Source organism: Borostomias antarcticus (assembly GCF_949987555.1).
Source record: "Borostomias antarcticus genome assembly, chromosome: 12".
NCBI lineage: Eukaryota > Metazoa > Chordata > Actinopteri > Stomiiformes > Stomiidae > Borostomias > Borostomias antarcticus.
The window spans coordinates 11,361,982-11,384,671 of record NC_140245.1 but is presented as its reverse complement, the minus strand read 5'-3'; the positions used below and the strand labels follow the sequence as shown (position 1 = coordinate 11,384,671).

At 47.5% G+C, this 22,690-nt stretch overlaps 3 protein-coding genes and 1 long non-coding RNA gene across 4 annotated transcripts; 3 read left to right on the top strand and 1 right to left on the bottom strand.

Moving 5' to 3' along the window:
• Positions 1-1,988: 1,988 nt before the first annotated feature.
• Positions 1,989-4,265, top strand: LOC311315708 (zona pellucida sperm-binding protein 4-like; the record flags this gene model as incomplete). Its single annotated transcript, XM_084446413.1, has 8 exons — positions 1,989-2,166; positions 2,257-2,444; positions 2,595-2,692; positions 2,895-3,052; positions 3,293-3,485; positions 3,634-3,781; positions 3,990-4,069; positions 4,223-4,265. The coding sequence occupies 8 exons, from the start codon at positions 1,989-1,991 to the stop codon at positions 4,263-4,265; spliced, it is 1,086 nt and encodes a 361-aa protein (XP_084302539.1).
• Positions 4,266-10,957: 6,692 nt separating this feature from the next.
• On the top strand, positions 10,958-13,724 carry LOC311315707 (zona pellucida sperm-binding protein 4-like; the record flags this gene model as incomplete). The annotated part of the gene is made up of 5 exons (XM_084446412.1): positions 10,958-11,195; positions 11,288-11,475; positions 12,139-12,283; positions 12,490-12,682; positions 13,547-13,724. The coding sequence occupies 5 exons, from the start codon at positions 10,958-10,960 to the stop codon at positions 13,722-13,724; spliced, it is 942 nt and encodes a 313-aa protein (XP_084302538.1).
• A 200-nt stretch (positions 13,725-13,924) lies between these two features.
• On the top strand, positions 13,925-14,986 carry LOC311316172. The gene is made up of 3 exons (XR_014630701.1): positions 13,925-14,063; positions 14,644-14,719; positions 14,857-14,986. It is a non-coding gene; the product is annotated as an uncharacterized lncRNA (long non-coding RNA).
• Positions 14,987-15,555: 569 nt separating this feature from the next.
• LOC311315706 (midnolin-B) lies at positions 15,556-22,443 on the bottom strand (the record flags this gene model as incomplete). Its single annotated transcript, XM_084446411.1, has 8 exons — positions 15,556-15,588; positions 16,028-16,341; positions 18,439-18,558; positions 18,910-18,988; positions 19,952-20,095; positions 21,483-21,545; positions 21,835-21,922; positions 22,220-22,443. 8 exons carry the CDS (start codon positions 22,441-22,443, stop codon positions 15,556-15,558), a joined length of 1,065 nt encoding a protein of 354 aa, XP_084302537.1.
• Positions 22,444-22,690: the final 247 nt, after the last annotated feature.

Below are 22,690 nucleotides of genomic sequence, written 5' to 3'. Positions count from 1 at the left end.
AGCTAGCTATCTAGTAGTTAGCCAGTTAACTAGCTAGCTAGCTAGTTAGTTAGTTAGTTAGTTAGCTATCTGGTTAGTTAGTTAGCTAGCTAGCTAGTTGGTTAGTTAGCTAGTTAGTTGGTTTATGTGCCCATTTTCGTTTTGGTCCGTCTCTGTTGTCTGTTTGACTTGTTTATCATTGTAAAGTGTCTATGGGTTTTTAGAAACCCATTATTATCCAACGTTAGAATTACTGGGCAGTTTCTGAGTGTGTACTGTATGTGTGTGTATGGTGTGTGTGTGTGTGGGGGGGCATTACTGCATTACTGGTCCTCACTGTAGGGGTGTCACTGAATGTTTTTAGATGAATGGGAAGGTGTAGATGAGAGCATCTTCAGCCATCTAGCCTACTGTATGAAGAAAGACAACCATTAACCACTGCATATATAATAATAACCAACAATGTTTCAAACTTGTAAGCGCATGTTTCAAGACCCTACACTGCAAGGTGCAGAACAATGAGGTGGAGAGCCTTTGCAGACGACAGATGTGGTCAAGAGGGATTTGAGTGTCACCAGTCATACCATCTGGCTGCCGCAGTCCTTCAGCTCAGACTGAAAGACCAGCGTTGGTTCAAAGCCCTCCTCCCTGTGGGCTCCACATCCTCACAGGGTCCGGTCGGATGGCCGGATGAGCTGCCTGATCCCCAGGAGGTCCTGCCTGCCTCCACATGGACCACACACTCCCCTGCACTGAGATGTCGCCGCGTCTGCTGCTACCGGCTCCTTCAGCTGGTACGTCACCACGGGCCTGGCCTCGAGCTCCTCAGGGATAGGGTAGCTCCGGGATAGTGGAACCTCGAAAGTATGCTTGGACTGGAGTCTCTCAGGCTCCTGAACTAGGACCCCGAGCTGTTGCTGCTGCTGTTGTTTTGGTAGTGGCTGCCTTATAGGCTGTTGAGTGGGCTTCTGAGGGGCTGACTGCTTCTGTGCATCCACCATGTGGAGGCGGAATTTGATCCTGGCATCCCCAACACACCCAAGGGTGAGTAGTTACAGAAGCCCTGCAGCAGACACCAGCATAAAAACCATCTCTAGAAATGTATCCTTCTTTCCTCCCTTCCCTGAGGTAATCAGATATAATATGGTTGACTAGGTTAAAATATATGCATTTATAAATATAATGAAGTATTATTATTATTATTATTATTATTATTATTATTATGTGGTCTTTTGTTTGTTTCTGTTAGACTGGGTCTGCTGTATTGATGTACTTAAGTGTTAATTGTGTTTATTGAAATGTATGTTGTATTACTGTTTTTATGACTGCTGCTTCCTTGGCCAGGTCACCCTTGAAAAAAAGACCCAGTGTCTCAATTGGCTTTCACCTGGTTAAATAAAGGCTATAAATAAATAAATAAACACATATTATTATTATTATTAGTAGTAGTAGTAGTATTATTATTATTATTATTATATAGCCTACTTCTCTACCTAGCTGTAGCCAATTCAAAAGATGAGTGATTTATTGTTCCATGGAAGGGAGGAAGGTAAGAGTCTGCATGCAGTCATACGGGCGCACCAGTTCCAAGGACTTGAATTGGGACAAGGGAAGACAATCAGAATCCAAACATATTCAGGTGTTCATCTGATTGGTTCCAGGGCTGAAAGGAATCAGCTTTGATGAGCAGGGAGGGGTGGAGTTACCAACTTCCAAACATACTTAGCCAGGTCTAAACGTCACATGGGTGATACGGTGTTCGTACTGCAGTTATCTTTGAGTCATTCATCTATTCTAGTGCAGTGATGGCGAGCTCAGGGTGGTGGTGTATTTCTTTAGTGGTGCTAGTTGTTTTTGCCAATGATGCCAGTGCACAAAGGCAGGTGAAAACACATTGGCAGAAGCCTGTCTCTGTCTTCAGCCTGCCTTTGTCTTCAGCTCCAGCTCCTGTGAGGGACCAGAGGCCAAGGCAGCCAACCGTGAGGCCAACAGCAGAAGCTCCAGATCCTATGAAGGACCAGAGGCCAAAGCAGCCGACCGTGAGGCCAACTGCAGAAGCTCGGCTCCAGAGATGTGAGGTTGAGGAGGTAGAGAGGGTGAAATGTGGGACCCCTGATATCACAGCATCCCAGTGTGAGACAATCAACTGCTGCTTTGATGGGCAGCAGTGCTACTATGGGAAGGCAGGTGTGTATGCCAGATGGTGGTTGGTTCATTCCAGTTTTGAAGTGACCTCTACCCTCCAGGTTTTAAAGGTGACCTCCCTTTCCCCCCTAGTGACATTGCAGTGTACCAGGGATGGGCAGTTTGTGGTGGTGGTGGCCAGGGATTCCACTCTCCCCTCCCTCGACCTGGACTCGGTCAATCTACCAGGAAGCCAAGACGCCCCCTGCAGTCCGGTTGGCACCAATGCAGCTTTCATCATCTTCCAGTTTCCTGTTACTGCATGTGGCACCACTATGGAGGTAAGTAGTTGGATATGACTAACTTGACCATCCCTCCAAGAAATTGGGTTTGGCAATGGAGGTGTTAACATGCATCACATTTGATAGCCTTCTTTCAATCTGAAAAATGCATGCATTGTAAGTTGCTCACCATACAATTGTCATCTACAGGAAAATGAAGGCTATGTGATCTATGAGAATCGCATGATGTCTTCATTCAAGCTGGAAGTCGGACAGCGAGGATCCATCACCAGGGACAGCCATTTTGAGTATGTTGTCTTAATGAGGAAGTAGGCTACTTGCTCCTAAATGCGTTCTCCTTTAACCAACCTTTGGCAAAGATGAATGGAATAAAATTGGAAAAGGCTTTGCTCTACATCAACTTAGGAATGAACATTAGTCATTGTCTGCATCCAAGCCAAATAACTCCAGTGTTTTAGACCCGATCCTACTGGCCGTGTCCATCTCCAGGCTTCTGTTCCAGTGTCGCTACTCCAGCACTGCTGTGGAGGCTCTGGTCATTGAGGTGAACCCTGTTCCTCCTCCTGCTTCCATCACTGCTCTGGGACCCCTCAGGATGGAGCTCCGACTGGCTAGTGGACAATGCTTCACCAAGGGCTGTGTGGAGGGTAGGGGTGTTTCAGTTGATGTTTAAAGAAAATTATGCACATCAAGTCACTGAGCTGTGAGATTCTTGCAAAAAAATTACCTTCACTATGATTATGCTGAAATTTACAACATGTGCAAATTCAGTCTTTACATTTGTGATAATTCTGCCTTGAAACCCTACCTTTTAAACATGGTCTCGCATGGAGAATGTCTTTGAATGGCTTTGCCTGCCAAATGAAACCTGTATCTTTATTGTGCAGAGGAGGAGGCCTACAGCTCCTTCTACAGCGTGCCAGACTACCCCATCATCAAGGTGCTCAGGCAGCCGGTGTTCGTTGAGGTTCGCATCCTGGAGCGGACTGACCCGGTCCTGACTCTGACCCTGGAGCGCTGCTGGGCCACCACCACCCCTGACCCCCTCAGCCTGCCACAGTGGGAGCTCCTGGTTGATGGGTAACTCTGGTCCATGACCTCCTGACCTTGAGTTGGGTCAAAGGTGACGTTCCCTCAAGGAGTCATTGAGACCAGTTTCCGCTGGTAAGAAACAACCACTAGGATCGCTATGGCCCAACAGAATATAACCACTCTCGTCCTCCACCAGGTGTCCTTTCTCGGATGACCGTTACCAGACCACTGTGGTGCCCGTGGAGGCCTCCTCCGGACTCCAGTACCCCAGCCACCACAAGCGCTTCTTCCTCAAGATGTTCACCTTCGTAGACCGGGACACTTTGGTTGCGTTGGATGAAAGGGTAACTGGCAATGCTGGATCTAGACCCCAGATTAAGTGTAGTCCAAGTCCCAGATTAAGTCTAATCCAAGAGAGTAGGAGTTCTCTATATGATCTGAAGTGGTCTAGGGCTAGGCTCAATCTGTATCCAGGACACCGTCCCAAATTGTTCCCTTAATGACTAGAGAAACCCTAGAGGATGGCGTAACTAATAGATTGACTCCTGACAGGTGTTCATCCACTGTAACGCAGCCGCGTGCTCCCCTACCGCCAACGACTCCTGTGAGCAGAGATGCACCAGGCAGAGTGAGTAGATGAGACGGCCCACCTCAGCGCTGGGATTTCTAAGTGTACTGATGGAACGATTCTGTAGTTGTGGGACCTGTATGACAACCCTACTTGAATAGATTGAAAATTCAAGAAACGGCCTGAATATACCGTTGTGCCCATCTGTCCTCAACAGGGAGAGCTGTATCCACAGCGCGGAGGACAGCGAGGAGGACTGAGGAGAGCAAGACGGTGTCCAGTGGACAAGTGATCCTGACTGACCCAAGCCAAAGCCTCACATATTTTGTCCATAAGGACAACCCCTGAAACTGCTACACCGCAAATAAATTTGAACAACTATACTGTGTCAGCAACAGATTCTTAAAACTTGATATGCGTCTGACAAGACATGCATGCTTAAGGCATTGGTCAGTTATTTACACTACAACAATGGTACAATAGGAGTTTCCATACAGATTAGAATGTATCAATCCCATTGAAATGGAGACAGTCTCTTGTTTTGTTTTTTATGCCTAGGCATTATGGTTTCGGATTGTCCGTCCGATGTTTGTTAATGCAATATCTCGGGAACGCATTGACGGAATTTCTTCCCCTTTGGTACAAATGTTCACTGGCACTCAAAGATGAACTTCTTAGATTGTGGGGGTCAAAGTTCAAGGTCACTGTGACCTCACAAAATGTGTTTTTGGCCTGCTGAACACGATATCTCAAGAATGGCTTGACAGAATTTGTACATATTTGGCCAAATGTCCAGTTGGACTAAATTGGATTCGATTTTGGTATTCAAATGTTAAAAGTCAAGGTCACCGTGACATCACAAAAGGCACTTTTGAATGCTAACGCTAATCCTAATGATAATGCTAGCTAGCTAATGCTAAATGCTAATTCTAACATTAATGCTAGCCTTAGCTAGCATTAGAGTTAGCATTAGCATTAGTTAGCATTAGCATTAGCTAGCATTAGGGTTAGGTTAGCAGTTAGGTTAACTGCAACTTGCATTGTTGGGCGGAGGCATTTAGCCCCTACACATTTTTTCTAGTTTAGTCATATAACGGTCTGGTACCACAATAGACAAGACAGCAAAGTAGTTCTGTCTGGTGCTTCATCCAGGGGTCAACGGAAGAAAATAGTCCTGCTCCTCCTCACCCCTTTTTATCCCTCTATTCCGCTCTCTCCTATGCCACAAGTCAGAGGTCATCTCTGGTTTCCATGGTTGTCATATCTCTGGTCTTCATGTTGAAGCTGGACTCCGCCACGGCGTGGTTCCCATGGGCAGACTGGTCCAGGGCGTTCAGGGACCAGACATTTCTCCACTAGCTCTTTTCCCTCAGTCCGCTCTTCAGTAGCCGATCTACAGATATATTTTCCGTACTCACTGAAGTGAAGACTTGGAATGGTGAAAGCCTTTTCTCCAAGGTGGCTTGACTTTCCTGCCCCCAACTTTTTGTGTTATAACTTTTTTGCACTTCAATAACACATCCACTAGCCTGGCTTCAATAGCACATCCACCAGCCTGGCTTCAATAACACATCCACTAGCCTGGCTTCAATAGCACATCCACTAGCCTGGCTTCAATAGCACATCCACTAGCCTGGCTTCGCCATCCTGATCACCACCTCTCTCTCCAGGATAGAGAAACAGAATGTGAGATCACATGATCAGAGATTAGCGATTGGATTAGTTACTTGGTCAACTAGAGTAAAAATAATGAGGCATGCACACGTTTTCTGATGCATAAATCTAAAGGAAAGTAGCATTTATCCAACGTTTGAATTACTGGGCACTTTTAGAGTGTGGGGTCATAGTCAGAGGTAGTGGCACTCGATGCCAACCACAGCATGACTGGTCTTCACTAACAGGGCTGTCACTGAGGCCGGCCTCACTAGTAGGGCTGTCACTGAGGCCAGCTCATAGATGAGTATGAAGACTATTGCTTTATTCTCTTTGGCTGACATGGCAACCTGTTAGTTTCGTATAGATGCTGTTGACTGTGGTGCTGATTGACTCCATTGCTCATTGTCCACCATAGACCATTTGCCTAGCAGCCATTTTGACATGTCATTGCAGGGTAATTAATATAACCAGAAAGTACATTTCCTGGAGAAAATGTGAGGTGGGCTAGCTCCTGCAGCTGTATGTAACAGCTACTACTAGAACTACTACGGACCAGGCAATCTCCATGCACCCACCGGCGAAGACCATGTGTCTCTAGCCCAATCAGGGGCTGAGTTGTGGGGCCCGTGGCGTGGATAGTGGCGTGGTGGTGAGAAAGAAAGAAAGAAAGAAAGATGGAAGGATGGAAGAAAGGAAGGAAGGAAGGAATTTGAATGCTACCACAGTAGGCATAAAAGGGTGCCTGTACAGAGAGCCTGCACGTGTCCCCAAATTCAAATCCCAACTGACACTGTGAGCATCCTCTCATTCACTTCAATGGAAAGGCATGTTGGCTTCAGACAGCTCTCTCTCAAAAATTATAAAGGTCACAGCCTAGATATTGACACCGTAGGAATCCTGAGAAAATGCTGAACACTTTAGGCTATGATATGTCCGTGTAGCTTAAAAACTGTAGGCATGGCGACGAGTTAGAAAAATGGTAAAAATGCAAAATTAGCAGCTCAAAAGCTAGAGTGCAGCGCCATACGTTTCAATGGGGATCGCAGTTGCTGAACAAATCATCATACAGCAAAAAGTATAAGTCACACAGCTTAGATACTTACATTGTACGAATCAGCACAGTTGTGTGAAAGTTTTGATGTATAATAAGTGTGTAAGCTTTCAAAACTGTAGGAGTGCCAGCAGTTTACAAAATGTGTGAATATTTTCAAAGCAACAGCTGCCACCACTCTAAAAACATAATGATACTGAACATTCCACCAGCAGTTTCAATGGCACAAAAATTACTATTAAAAGTTTAATAACTAAAAAAATATTTAAAAAAAAGATCAAAAATCTGAATACATCCGTTAAAGAGCTAAACATCGTGAACATTTTAAAGTTTGAATGAAGTTTCTAGCACAAAGTATAAAGAAGTTATAAAGGAGACAAAAAAAACGGGGAGAATAATAAAGAAAGAAAGAAAGAAAGAAAGAAAGAAAGAAAGAAAGAAAGAAAGAAAGAAAGAAAGAAAGAAAGAACGAAAGAAAGAAATAGTGGGAATATCTACATATATACTTTTGCAAGCTAGCCCACCTAATTAAGGCCCTGTTGCATTTAGGATTTAGGTGGGCCAAGGTACTGATATTGTGCATGCTGGCTCATTGGAATGACTGTGACTCAAATAGAACGGGAGCTTAATTACTTTAATCATTTACACCTGTGCTTACCCTGCTATGACATGTCAACATGGCTGCTGGGAAAAGGGTGTATTGTAGCCTTATCTAATCACACCATGGCCCTGTATGAATTCTCTAGAAGCGCATCCTTCTCTCCTCCCTTCCCTGAGGTAGATCTAATATGGTTGATTAGGTTAAAATATACACTTCTCTATCCCCCTGTAGCCAATCCACTCATGAAAGATTAGTGATTGTTCCGGGGAAGGGAGGAAGGAAAGAATCTCAATGCAGCCCATACAAGCACAGCCATTTAAAACCCATGAGGCCTAAACAAAGGCCACGTTTACACGACAACGAATTTTCCAAAACGGGAACGATCTTCTTTTGCGTTTCCCAAACATGTTTGCTAAGGCTACGCATGCCAAGCCAGCAGGCAACAGGCAAGCAAGTTCCCCTTATTTGACATTACTGTTAAATAAATCGAATTCATTCACATCCTTTATGAACACCGCTTCCGCCAGGTGTTCACACACCTGTCAAATGTAGGCATGTCGTTATTTCACAATAGTAGGCTATAGCCTAAGCACAGTCTTAACACATTTATATTTTGTTATAGGCTATTATATAAAAAAGGATCCTTAACAGCACACATATAGCCTATGATGTAGGCCTAAACCTAAAAATGACGTGTCTTTTAGCCATATCGACTGCCTTGGGCCTCATGGCCTAGCTGATTTGTACGTTATGCATGCTATAAAATGTGTCATTTTGTTACCTGCCTATTCTATTCGATTCTATTATATTATGTTTAGCTATTCTATGTTATTATTATCATAATACTTATGAGTAGGCTATTATTATTAATAATAATAAATAGTATTATTATTGTTGTTATTATTATTGTTGTTATTATTGTTATTATATGACTATGTTATTCTAATCTCTGATATGCAGTAGGTCTCTATGCCTGCAATCAATAGGCTAGTCGTTTTGAATGTTGTTGTAGCCTAATGCCTAGATTATGGACAGCAATCGTTGTGCCCAGTGACCATTCCATGAACGAGCTTGACGGTGAATCTGACAGCGATAGGCCTACCGTTAGAGCAAGGAGGATGTGGGTACATGAAGCGATCCGTAGGAGACAACAGTAGGAGCGGCAGTAACGAGACCAGCGCCTTTCTGAAAAGTTGAGATATTTTCAACTTTGAGCGCTTGGAGCGGCCGCTCAAAAACAGCCGGAGCGCTTGGAAAAAAGTCGCTGGATGCTGCGCTTTTCTCTAGGCGGCCGCCACGCTCTCTCCTCATTGGAAACAATTGAAAAAGGGCGCAGGCGCTCAGAAAAGGGCGCTATGTGGACACGGTATCCAGATGGGGTTCCTGTTTTTTTAAACGGGTCTCTTTTGGGGTGAGTTACCGTGCGAAAAGCACAGTGTTTAAACTGTAGGCCTATAGGCTTTATTCCAAAAAATATGAGAGGCGTCATAGGCCTACAGTCACATACAAATCATATTATGTTGCTGTCAGTAACATTAAAAACAATCATAAATCATACAAAGTTGAAGGCCACGTCTTCATCAGTTAGTGTTGGCATGACACAGGATTATATGCTCATGTCATAATGTCCGGTGAAAATAATTCCCTCTAAGCACAATTTGAATTGTAGACTATTAAAATAGGCTAAATTAAATTTCCACATATTCTGATTCCTTCTAGGCCTATAGGAATATTATTTTTTATGTATAGGCTTGTGCGATGAACAAAACAGCCGCAATGTAGCCTGCTTAGCGAGCGAGAGGGCAGTCTACCATAAAGTGTAGGCTATAGCCTAAACAAATTGTTATAAATCTAGACTACATGCATTGTGGTATTTCATTATATAGCCCAGCCTGCCTATCAGTTGTTTATCAATAAACAGTTATGTCATCCTCATCCTCTGAGTCCGAATAAGCTAGGCTATGATTTGACCTGCAGCTCTAAATGCCTTCCCAATCAATGAGACGTGGTTGTAAAAACGATGTTTTATTGATGAAAAGGGTAAAACTGAAAAACATGGAAAGAGAAACTAGAACTTTATAGACATATGTCCCAAACAAACAGACTTGCGTAATGTGGAGTCATTGCATTGATCGATGCAGTCCGTTCAAATAGGCATCAAAAGTAGGCCTATTCAAAATGACCAATCACATCTTCTAATCCAATTCATGCCATCTAGCCTACAGCCGTAATTCAAAGTAGCAAAGGTGACAAAACAAAGTGAAAGGCTGTCCAGTGGTGCTTGTGCAGTCCCGGACATCTAGAGCATGCGAATCATGAAAGCCTAAGCTTATTGATAACAAAAAGGTATCGCATACCAAGGTAATTTTGTGAGGTGCCGATCACTGGAAGAACTGGTCATAAAAAATAAGAAAAAGTGTTGCACACTCTGGCTCCATATGCAGTTATTTTATTTGGACGTTTGGGCCTGTTGGTCTGATAGATTCTGAAGAAGGCCAACAGGCCGACAAGTCAAAATAAATAAAAAATAAATAAATGACCAGAATCTCTCCCGTTTGTCCGGGACATTGAAATGTTCCCGGACATAGCCTATGGACCGACACCGATATTACGGAAATGCTGGTTGGCACAACTGGATTAGATGCTCCATGGTGACCACAGTTAACTGTTGAAGGTTTCCCTTCTAATCTTGGCCTTTTCTCGCTGGTGACTTGCCTTTGATATGTTTTTGTTCCCGCCCTACGGCAATAAAAATGATGGGCTCACATCTTCAGAATCCATTAGGTCTATAGCTGTTATAGGCCTAGGTCTAGCTGTAAAATTGAACAGCATGATTAGAGACAAATCCTTTTACTTACTAGTCACTAGATCAATTGTCTTAATATTTCATTTGTCCTCCTTTTATTTGTATTATCTAAGCCTATATGTATTTGTTTTCTTTCATTATCTAGCTGCACTGAGCTGTGAGCAGTAAAGGCTATATCCCTCCTATTCTTCTATTCGCGCATGCCTATAGGCACGAAGTGGGGCCGTGTCGTCACCTTTTTCGCAAGAATTGCGTATTGCCAGTTTACACGGCGAGAATTAAGGTGGCGTTTTAAAAGATTCCACTCTGGGACCCGGTGTCAAAAGTTTGCGGATTCAGATCCACAAAACGCGGTTGTCATGTAAACGAAAGGCCACACCGCAACAAAAGTTGCAGGGATCGTTGTCGTGTAAACGGCACCAAAGGGACTTGAATTGGAACAAGTGAAGACACAATCAGAATCCAAACATATTCAGGTGTTCGTCTGATTTGTTGCCCAGGGCTGGAAAGGAATCAGCTTTGACTAGCAGGGAGGGGTGGGGTTATCAACTTCACACTTTGTCAGGTATAAAAGCTGGAAGGGAAACAGTGTTCATACTGCAGTTAGCTTTGAGTCATTCATGTATTCTAGACAGTGATGGCGAGCTCAGGGTGGTGGTGCATTACTTTAGTGGCGCTAGCTGTTTTTGTTTGTGATGCCAGTGCACGGCATCTAAAGAATCATTTGTCTTATGCAGATCCTATGAGGGACCAGAGGCCAAGGCAGCTGACCGTGAGGACAACAGCAAAAGCTCCAGATCCTATGAGGCACCAGAATCATTTGTCTTATGCAGATCCTATGAGGGACCAGAGGCCAAGGCAGCTGACCGTGAGGACAACAGCAAAAGCTCCAGATCCTATGAGGCACCAGAGGCCAAGGCAGCTGACCGTGAGGCCAACGGCAAAAGCTCCACTCCAGAGATGTGAGGTTGAGGAGCTACAGAGAGTGAAATGTGGGACCTCTGATATCACAGCATCCCAGTGTGAGAAAATCAACTGCTGCTTTGATGGGCAGGAGTGCTACTATGGGAATGCAGGTGTGTATGCCAGATGGTGGTTGGTTCATTCCAGTTTTGAAAAGTGACCTCTACCCTCCAGGTTTTAAAGGTGACCTCCCTTTCCCCCCTAGTGACATTGCAGTGTACCAGGGATGGGCGGTATGTGGTGGTGGTGGCCAGGGATTCCACTCTCCCCTCCCTCGACCTGGACTCGGTCAATCTACCAGGAAGCCAAGACGCCCCCTGCAGTCCGGTTGGCACCAATGCAGCTTTCATCATCTTCCAGTTTCCTGTTACTGCATGTGGCACCACTATGGAGGCAAGTAGTTGGAGATGACTAACTTGACCATCCCTCCAAGAAATTGGGTTTGGCAGTGGAGCTGTTAACATCACATTTGATACCCCAAACATCTATCACATTTGATGCACCTTACTTTGTAGCTTTCATGAGGTATCTCCAACAGAGAACTGCATGTAGCCTATTGTAATTTCCAATTGGTTTAATCTTAGTTGCTCACCACAATGTTGTCATCTACAGGAAGATGAAAGCTTTGTGACATATGAGAATCACGTGATGTCTTCATACGGAGTGGGACTCGGACATCGAGGATCCATTTCCAGGGACAGCCATTTTGAGTATGTTGTCTTCATAAGTAGGCTACTTGGTTCAAAATGTGTTCTGCCTTGACCAAAGCTGGAATGGTATAAAACTGGAAAGAGCTTTGCTCTATGGCACATCAGTCATTTAGCAGATGCTTCATCCAAAGCAACTTACAGAAATTGCATTTAATGTACAGTAGGTAGTGTATGACTACTCACCGGAACACAAGTACATCCTTTTGTCAACTTGATGTAAACTTTCTAAACAACTTTCAACTTGGAATGTGCAACATTAGTCATTGTCTGCATCCAAGCCAAATAACTGTCAAGTGTTTTAGACCCGATCCTACTGGCTGTGTCCATCTCCAGGCTTCTGCTCCAGTGTCGCTACTCCAGCGCTGCTGTGGAGGCTCTGGTCATTGACGTGAACCCTGTTCCTCCTCCTGCTTCCATCACTGCTCTGGGACCCCTCAGGATGGAGCTCCGACTGGCTAGTGGACAATGCTTCACCAAGGGCTGTGTGGAGGGTAGGTGTATGTAGTAGTACTTTTATTCAACCCCCAGGAGGTAAATTGTTTCAGTACACAAGCCATTTAAGTGTTGATATACTTGCGAACTTAATATAGATGAAACGTACAATACATTGTGGCAAATTCAGATTTTCACTTTTGTGATCATTCTGGCTTGAAGATGGCGCTGCCTGTTTTCTAATGGCTGTATCTTTATTGTGCAGAGGAGGAGGCCTACAGCTCCTTCTACAGCGCGCCAGAGTTCCCCGTCACCAAGGTGCTCAGGCAGCCGGTGTTCGTTGAGGTTCGCATCCTGGAGCGGACCAACCCGGTCCTGACTCTGACCCTGGAGCGCTGCTGGGCCACCACCACCCCTGACCCCCTCAGCCTGCCACAGTGGGAGCTCCTGGTTGATGGGTAACTCTGGTCCATGACCTCCTGACCTTGAGTTGGGTCAAAGGTGACATTCCCTCAAGGACTGTCATTGAGACCAAAGCTGTGTTTGAAACCGTTCCCTATTCCCTGTAGTGCACCCGCCATTTTTTTTGTAGTGTTTGAATTAAACGGTTCATTTCATTCACTAAGTCCACTACAAATGCCCACAATTCACATTGATTTCTAGTGAACAGACGGATGTACCCTACAATTTCTCCCCTATACCATAATGCAACGCTGTCGTGTTTTACCGAAAGACGTGAAGACTGCTATCGGTGGCAAAAGCAGTTGGCAAACGTTACGATGATTCCTGTAGTTTTGCTGTGAGTTTGAGTTCGCCTCCGTTTATGCCTGAGAAACAAGTTGAACCAACGCAGCATCAAAATGGCTACAGGAATCATCATCATTCTAATGATGGCTAACTGCTTAAACCACCGACAGCTACCGTTGGTGTTATGGAAGCTGCTGTTGTGAGCTAATGGCTACTATCACGGTCTTATTGTGCAACTTTACAGCTTGCTATTAGCAGACAGCAACATAGTTCACAAAACCACACTTGCACATTAGAATTTCAACAATTTATTTGGGATTCAACATTCAAAACTGGACATGTAAACTGAATACTAGCCTACCTGAGCACATTTCAACCTGCTGCCATCAGGGCTCGGTTTGTTTACATTACGCGCGCTGCTTGCGTCCATGAATCATTCACTATCATTCCTTTGTAGTTCACTATATGGGGAACACTACGTGGGGACGATTTCTAACAGCAGGTTCCGCTGGTGAGAAACAACCACTAGGATCCCTATGGCCTAACAGAATATAACCGCTCTCGTCCTCCACCAGGTGTCCGTTCTCGGATGATCGTTACCAGACCACTGTGGTGCCCGTGGAGGCCTCCTCCGGACTCCAGTACCCCAGCCACCACAAGCGCTTCTTCCTCAAGATGTTCGCCTTCGTAGGCCAGGACACTTCGGTTGCAGTGAATGAGAGGGTAACTGGCCATGATGGATGTCCTTTCTAGACCCCAGATTAAGGAGAGGCATCTGCCTGCAGGCCTACCTTCTCAGTTGCTACACTACTCAGTCAGGACAATGAGGCCACGCCCACAGAGGCCACGCCCACACCACTCTCAGGCAAAAACTACCGGAGCGATTTTCACTAAACTCGGAGGGGTGTAGAATGGGCCAACCTAGAACCCATAACATTGTAGAGACGATCCGAATAACTGGGGGATGTACGAAGGAAAATTAACATTTCTTCCACTTCAAATGCACCTATTTTACTAGGATTACCACACTGCCCGGTGGCCGAATGGTTAAGGATTTGGACTGTCAGTGTGACGACCTGGGTTTGTGTCCCGGTGAGGATGACCCTTTTTTTCTTCCCGAATGATGGCTCTTTAGAATGAGCAGTCAAATTGATTTGCTCTGTTCGCGCACTATATCTTATCTTTCTATACATGTAAAACAAAATATCGGATTTATGACAAACAAATCAGATAAACAGTGATTGTATTAGGAAAAATTACATTCTTAGCCTGGATTCTATGGTATTGCATAAATCGTCGTTGTCGTCTTACTACTTCTTCTTTCAACGGCGGCTTGGGTCCAAGTCGTCGCGCAACCTACCGCCATCTATCGGAGCAGTTCGCTCCTACACTGTCCTGAGCGTGGCGGTGGTGTGTTCTGAGTGTTGTGGGTGTGGCGATGGTGTGTTCTGAGAGTGGTGTAGCAACGCACTGTCGAAGGTAGGCCTGCAGGCAGACACTTGAGATTAAGTGTAGTCCAAGGCCCAGACTAATCCAGGAGAGTAGGAGTTGGCTCTATGATCCTTAAGTTTGTCTAGGCTCAATCTGTATCCAGGACACTTGTCTAAATTGTTCCCTTAATGACTAGAGAAACCCTAGAGGATGGCGTAACTAATAGATTGACTCCTGACAGGTGTTCATCCACTGTAACGCAGCCGTGTGCTCCCCTACCGCCAACGACTCCTGTGATCAGAGATGCACCAGGCAGAGTGAGTAGATGAGACGGCCCACGTGTACTGATGGAACGATTCTGTAGTTGTGGGTCCTGTATGACAACCCTACTTGAATACAATGAAAATGCAAGAAGCCGCCTGAATATACCGTTGTGCCCATCTGTCCTCAACAGGGAGAGCTGAATCAGCAATGAGACCAGAGGAGAGGGAGACTGTGTCTGTCTCGGGGGGAGAAGTGGTCATCCTGACTGGGCAAAGCCTGACTAATTTGGTCCATAGGAACCTGACTAGTTTGAGTCTATAGCAACAACACAATGTAAATAAAGCTGTTGAAACTTATTCTGCTTGATGCGAGTGGGTTTTTCTGCCCCCAGGGCTTGGTCACTAACACAGGCTGTTGACCAAGGTTTCAGTAAACGGCCAATGCTAAACATGGGTTAAAGCGCAGGGTGTCGGGGTGTGATGAGGGTTAAAGCGCAGGGTGTCGGGGTATGATGAGTATCAAGTCAATGAACAGGCCATGTCCCTCGTTTCACTTCCTGTCAGGTCGCTGACATCCTGTATTTGGGAGCTTTTAAGTAAATTTGTATTAATACCCACCTTGGGGTTCTTGTGGTGTCGGATGGTAGAATAAAATGAACCAACCGGTTTCATACTGGGTTTTAATTTAATTCCTAGAAAAGGATTAAAAAAAACAAACTGCAGACGGCTCACATTGAAGTATTGCTTCAGAAAACATTTTCTACCGATCCTAACAAGTTTGACAAGACATGCATGCTTGAGGCATCAGTCATGTAGGCTACACTACAACAGTAATGGTACAATAATGCTTCCCATAAAGATGAATGTGTCAATCCCATTGGAATTTGAGCTCACATTCCCAGAACTAGCACATCCAGCACCATCTACATAGTATGGAGACGAAGACAACTGTATTCTGATTACACTGACTGTACATAATGCTATGCTACACATTTCCAGCAATGACCAAGGTGATCAGACTAGCTTTTGGGGGCAGGGGGTTACAGTGCTTCAATGGGATAATTTAATGGGCTAAAGACGAAGTACCAGCTATGTGAGGGCATCTGCGAGTCAATTTCTGGCTCCACTTTGGCTCCCGGTGTAGCAGTAGTTCCAGTAAGGTCTCTGGATGCTGTCTTCATTCGTCTCTTGTTCTTTAGTCATCTCAAGTCTGGCTCCACAACAGACAAGACCGCAAAGGACTTCTGTCTGGTGCTTCATCCAGGGGTCAACAGGGAAGAGAATAGTCCTCCTGACCAGTCTTCATCCCCCTCTCACACCTCCCTCTGTTCCCCTAAGGCTCTCTCTCTCCTAGGCCACAACCAGGTCAGAGGTCATCTCCGGCTTCCATGGTGGCTCCATAAGCTCCGCCTCCACGTCGTCCTGGGTCGTCCCCTCGCTGCCCGACAGGCTGCTGTTGCTGTGGCGGCGGGCAGCCTTCCGTTGCCCGGGCGACCAGGGGCGGCGGTGCCGGTGGGCGTGGGGGTGCGAGGCGAGCGAGGAGGAGGAGGGGGGCGTGTCCCGGCGAGCGCGGCGGCGCAGACGGCGCTGGTGCATCAGCAGCTGCAGGCGCTCCAGTTTACCACGGAGAACCCGGTTCTCCTCCAGTGATGAAAGCTGCTGGAGAACACTGGTACCTGAGAGAGGAGAGGAGAGGAGGGAAGATTAGAGGAGAAAAGACTAAGTAAGGACTCGTAGTATGCACTATACTAGCAGGACTACTGGTATGCATTGCTTGAATGTACCTTTGCATGACTGTGTTTGAAAGACCCTCCCTTCACGATGCCTTGCTGTTCTATTCACACACTAAATACCCCCCCCCCCCCCCCATGGAGAGGAGGAGGGGAGAGAGAGGGGGGGGTGGTCAGGAAGAGGGAGGGCCTGGTGGGGGGTTGAAGGAGAGGACTGGTACACAGTAGTAGAACACTGACCTCCTATGTTAAATGCAATTATTGTAAGTTGCTTTGGATAAAAGCGTCAGCTAAAAGACTAATGTAATGTAATGTAAAGGATGTGTGAGAGGAGGAGGAAGACGTGTTTTTCTCCAGGGCCTGAGGGACTGTGTTGCCAGTTGTCCTGTCACACTCAGTAACCACGTTCAGGAGACGTTCAGGGAATCCTAATGTCATGGAGGTGACGGCGCCGTTACCCTGACAACATCACACACTACAGCTCAGGTCGCCGTGACTACGCCAGGATTTACATATTTCCGCTCACAGGGTGCAAAGGTGCAAGTCTCCTAGTTAACTCACTCGGGGAGAAAGGTCATGCTACAGTTAATGTGTGTGTGTGTGTGTGTGTGTGGGCGTACACGTGTGCGTGTGTCTGTGTGTGTGTGACTAATTGAGCCCTGAAGGGCTTGTACAGCTCAGTCTGTCTCCCACCCATGTTAAAGCTTCCTCGGTCCTGAAGACTCATAATAATAACATCCTCCCTCTCCTCACTGTTATCTTGATTAACTATGGCCGCTGCACACAGCACAGAAACACTGGCGGCCATTTTGACTCCAGCTTTGGGAAGGCTGTTTCTGTCTAACTCTTGCCATTCCCAGCAGAGCTAGAGCACCTCCTGCCATTGTGGCTCTACAGTCTGAGGGGGAATGGGAGGGCTTCCACAGATGACGAGAGACTTCTGGAATTCAGTGTGAGGAGCTACATAACAGCCCAGTGACACCCGCCTCAACCCCACTACCAGGAAGTGAGGAGAGCGTGACTGGGAGAGGAGGTCTTGCTGCAGCCCATATGTGTCTGACCTCGCTGCTTCAGTCCTCTCGCGTAAAACCCATCTAATAAAAGAGAAACTGAAGGACAAAAGTGAAGAACAGAAGAAGGTCTGGGATGATAAGAGCTGAACACAGCGGCTCAACACAGGGTCTCTGAGACAGTGGTCTTAAAGACGCATGACTATTATGTTTTCAGTTTAGGACTAATTTCCTGCTTCCCTTCTCTGTTCTTCCTCCTCCAAAACAAACAGAACCCGACCGTCCTACATTCCCTCACTAGTAACGGTGAAAGGGCTCCACTTATACAGTATAGAGCTTTTATCCAAAGCGCTTTACAATGAAGGCCTCTCATTCACCCATTCACACACACATTCACACAACAATGGCAGCAGCTGCTATGCAAGGTGCTAGCCTGCTCACTGGGAGCAGGGGTTCAGTGTTTTGCCCAAGGACACTTCAACAGGTGGACAGGAGGAGCTGGGATTCGAACCGCCGACCCTACGATCATTGGGCGACGCGCTCCTGAGCTGTATAGTATACATGACTCCTCGCAGTGACTGTCTACTAACGACTGTCTACTAACGACCGTCTACTAACGACCGTCTACTAACGACCGTCTACTAACGACTGTCTACTAACGACTGTCTACTAACGACTGTCTACACAGGCCTGTATTACACTAATGCGTATTTGCATGGCTTCGTATTCGAGCCGTGAAAAAACGATGTGCGATTACGCATTTTGGGCACAAACACGACCCTGAACACGCAGCGCGGGGCGTAGTCCAAGGCCTCTGGAGCAGTGTTAAGGCTAGGGGCAAACAGAGGAGAATGAATGCTTTTTTCAGTGAACAGGGCTCAGTCTAATCCGGGCACGTGGTGGAGCTCACCTGCAGGCTTGCCAGAGGGGGGGGCGCGGGGCTGGTCAGCCCCCGGGTCTGAGGGAGCTGCGGTGGGGGGGTCAGGGCTCCGGGGGGCGGAGAAGGAGGAGGGGGGCGCCGGGGCGGGGCTGCGGAGCTGAGAGAGGGAGGCTGGGGCCCCCTGGTGGTGGCGCGTGGCGCTGAGGAGGTCGTTGAGGATCTGGAGGATGGTGGCGATGCCACGGCGCGGGTGACTGACCGGGGGGAGGGTACCTAGGGAGGGGACGAAGAGGGAGCAGGAGGGATGAGAGAGGGATGATGTGAGATGGAGAGGGGGAGGGGGGGAAAAAGAGGAGGTGAGGGGTGGAGAGAGAAGATAGGGGGAGGGACAAAGAGGAGGAGAGAGAGGGGTGGAGAGAGGTAGGGCGAGCGAGAGAAGGGGCGACAGAAGGAATGTAGGTCAGGGAGAGAGAAAGAGAAAGAGAGAGAGAAAGAGAGGACTTTAGAAGACACTCTTCGTCACGCGCCGTTCTCGTGCGAACACTGTGGACGTGAGCGTGAACGCAGGTTGAAATGTGAAGTCAGAGTCGGAGCCCCCGGCCCCCACCGCCCCGAGGTGCTCACCTGAGAAGGTCCCGGAGAAGACCCCCGGAGAGCGGCTCACAAAGCTCTCGATGACGGCGCCCGCCTCCCGGGACAACTTCTGAGGAGAGGCACGAAGACAGGCCTCCTGAAGAGACAGGTTTAGAAAGAGAGAGAGAGACGGAAAAGGAGAGACAAAAGGAGAGAGAGAGAGGGAGGGAGGGAGAGAGGGAGGAGAGAGAGAGAGAGAGGGAGGAGGGAGAGAGAGAGAGAAAGAGAAAGACAAAAGCAGAGAGGGTTGGACACTAGACAGGATTTAGACCTACAACAGAACTCTTCCTTCCTCTGAGCAATGTTCTGTAACATCACTAGCCAGCTAGAGTGACATGATCAGCAGAAGTGGGGGAGATTCATGAGCAGATCTCTCAGTGTGTGTGTGTGTGTGTGTGTGTGTGTTGCAGAGAAAGTCAGTTTGTGGGTGTACGTGAGAAAAAGAGAAGGGGAAGAAACCAGCAAATCCTGGTTCTACCCTGGTTCTACCCGGGTTCTACCTGGGTTCTACCCTGGCCGTTCAGATTTTCTCCCTTTCATTTTTAGACTGTCCTATACTTATGTACCTCCGTAATATAACCTTAATATGATTGTACTCAGGTACATTATAAACCCAACTCACCTGGGGGTAAGTAGCAGCGGGGGAGGGGCTCTGGGGTCCGGGGCAGGAGCAGGGGGGATGAGGGGCAGCAGGCAGGGGAGGGGGGCGGCCAGAGGGGAGAGAGGGGGCCTCGGGAGCTAGGGAGGGGGGGGTGGTCTGGGGCTGGGGTGTGTGAGCTGGACTAGAGACAGGGGGCGTGGTCTGGGGATGAGGATGGTGGATGACAGGGACCCTATGGGGGGAGGGGGGGGCGGGGCCGTCCGTCTGGGGGGGCTGCTGGGTAGGGGACATGCTGAGGGACCTGCAGGAGGACGGGGATAGGGCAGGGGGGGACAGGGGGACAGGGGGGGGGTTGTCGTTGTTGGTGAGAGGGTGGAAAGGAGAGGGGTAAGGACGGGACACTCTAGAGGATCCAGACTTCCCAGCATGCACCTTGCCCCCGCTGCGGGAGCCGAGGTGAGCCTGTGGCTGGCCCACGGCATTCTGGGAGGCCAGCTGGAGCTGGACGTACATCATGTGAGCCCCGATCCCCAGGGCCAGGGTCAGGGGGGAGCGCCCACACAGGAAGTCACTGACCTGGAGAGACGAGCACATGAGCTCACGTTTACCTGCTGGTTTCAACATCTCAGGAGGCGTCATTGTGCGTGGGTGAACATGTGTGTTGTGCGTGAGAATGTGTGTTGTGTGGGTGAACATGTGTGTTGTGCGTGAGAATGTGTTGTGTTTGTGCTTGTGGTCTAACCAGAGTGAGAACTGACTGTGGGGCATTTCTAAGAAAACGCCTCCCGTCAACTCAAGTAACTCCCATCAGCTCAACCACACGCCCACACACACCTTCACTGACACATATATATACACACACACACACACACACACACACACACACACACTCCTGGAGTAGCTTCACACTTCACATAGGTGGAAGTGAAAGGAAGTACTGTGGACACACACATACACACACAGTCAAACACACATACTGTACACGCAAGCGTGCAAACACACACACACACACACACACACACACACACATACACACACACACTGTCCATGCACACAGACAGGCACACACACACAGACACACACACACACACATACACACATTCAAACACATATACTGCACACACACACACACACACACACAATATGCACACACATGGCCACACAGGAAGTGAGCTCGCTTTCTCGCTCTTTTAAAATAGCCCCCAGAAGCTCCAGAGCTCCTCTCTGACATCAGAAAGCCCCGTTATAAACAGCCCAGTGATCTGTGAACCTGTGGTCTGATGAGCAGCTACACCCAAAACAACCAGCCAGGACCCTGCATGGCCACCAGTTCATCAGTATGATCAATCAATCAATCAAAGCTTTATAGCGCATTTCATACCCAGAGGCAACACAATGCGCTTTGCAGAGAACAAGGGAGGTGGGCATACGACCCACCTCTACATATTCCAGAGGGAAGCAAAAAAACAGTAATCACCCGGGGGCCAGAAAAGTGAGCTGTCAAAATTCTTCCCTGACCCTTCTCAACAAGGCGATCGAGCAAGCTCCTGGAGTATGTTTGTCTAACGGCTAAGAACATTTATAAAGCAATACATTACATTAAATTACATTTTCAGAGTAAGAGAGGCTAAAAACATAATGGGAGAGATATGGCAAATACCGGTGTGTGTTTGCTATGGCTATATGATAGAACGCATGACGGGAGACATTAGAACAGGGTTATACAGCCTCAAAAACCATTCATAACAGAAGAACCCTCTGAAAACAGGTTCCACACAGAACCCTCCCTTTCCAAACAGAACCCCTTTTTTAGCGCCATAAGGTGCCGTTGGAACCCGAGGGGGTCCTTTCTGATCTGAGGGGTTGTATTTAGAGCCTTCCTGACCTGAAAAGGGTTCTATATGGAACTTTTTTTCAGAGGGCTCCACGTGGATAGAGCACCCTTTTGTTGTGAGCCACTCACCTGAGTCTCAGTTAAACTCTCCAGCGCCTGCATCATGGTCTGCTCTGACCGGGGGCTCTGGGCCTGCACGAACAAGCACACAGACACAACACCAGAGGATCATCCTCACTGCACGAATACTGTACAGACAACATGCATGGTCTGAGCTCATGGTGACTGTCATTGGTCCTTGTATAACAGCAAGCTGGGAGACAATCAAGCACTCGGGTGATAATCACCCTGGCCAAAGTCCATCAATCAATGAATTAATCAACGAATCAATCAATCGGTCAGTCAATCAGTCAGTCAGTCAATCAATCAATCCAATCATCCATCCATCCATCCATCCAGTGAAGAGTGAATGGTTGCTCACCGTTAGGCCGGCCTCCACAGCGGGAACCAGCGTGATCTTGCTCCCGTCGGCGACTCCCTGGTCCAACAGCTTCCCTGCGTTCAGCTGCCTGCGCGCGCGGACACACCGCCGCGAGGACGAGAAGGAAGACGATTAACGGAACTTAGTGCTGTCCATCCTGGGCTACTGTGCTTGACCAATCCCTCTCTCACCATCCTCAGACTAACAATACGATTGACACATATCGCACCAAGCCTTTCTCCAATCATAATAGGAAATATGCAGTAGCCTAAGAAGGTAGGCTATGTGTGTCCTAAAGGACAAGGTGAGATAACAGAATAGATCGTTCTGCAGGCTATCGGTCAGACAAGTCTAATAGTCATCAACCACTAGCCTAGTAACTCACGTCTCCTTGTGCAGGAAGACAAGCCTGTCCTTAGGCACTCTGAGTGTTTGAGAGAGGCGTCTCCTCAAGCCCTCCAGCGTCTCTCCTCGCGGTACAGACAGCTCGAACCGGCTGCCTGTGGTCGAGCTGATGGAGAGGCGCATGGGCGACTCGTAAGGGACCGACCCGAAAACCGGAGACCTTCGGGAAGTGAGCCTTCGAGTGCCGGGCTGGTGATGGTCCATTCGCGGGGCGCCGGGCTGGCGCACAGAGATGGTGGTAGCTAGGCTATGACTGACGGTGGGTCCTTTAAAGGACCAGAACAGTCGATAGTCCCGTAATCAGTTGTCAATATCGTCTTGTATGCTGGAAGAGACAGCAGATATCCTTCCTTTTCGGTTCTCGTTCGGTGGTGTTAGCAGGCAAGTCCCTTAACGTTGAACAGCACAATATGTTTTTTGTTAGAGGTAGCTTTAATTGAGGATAGATCAT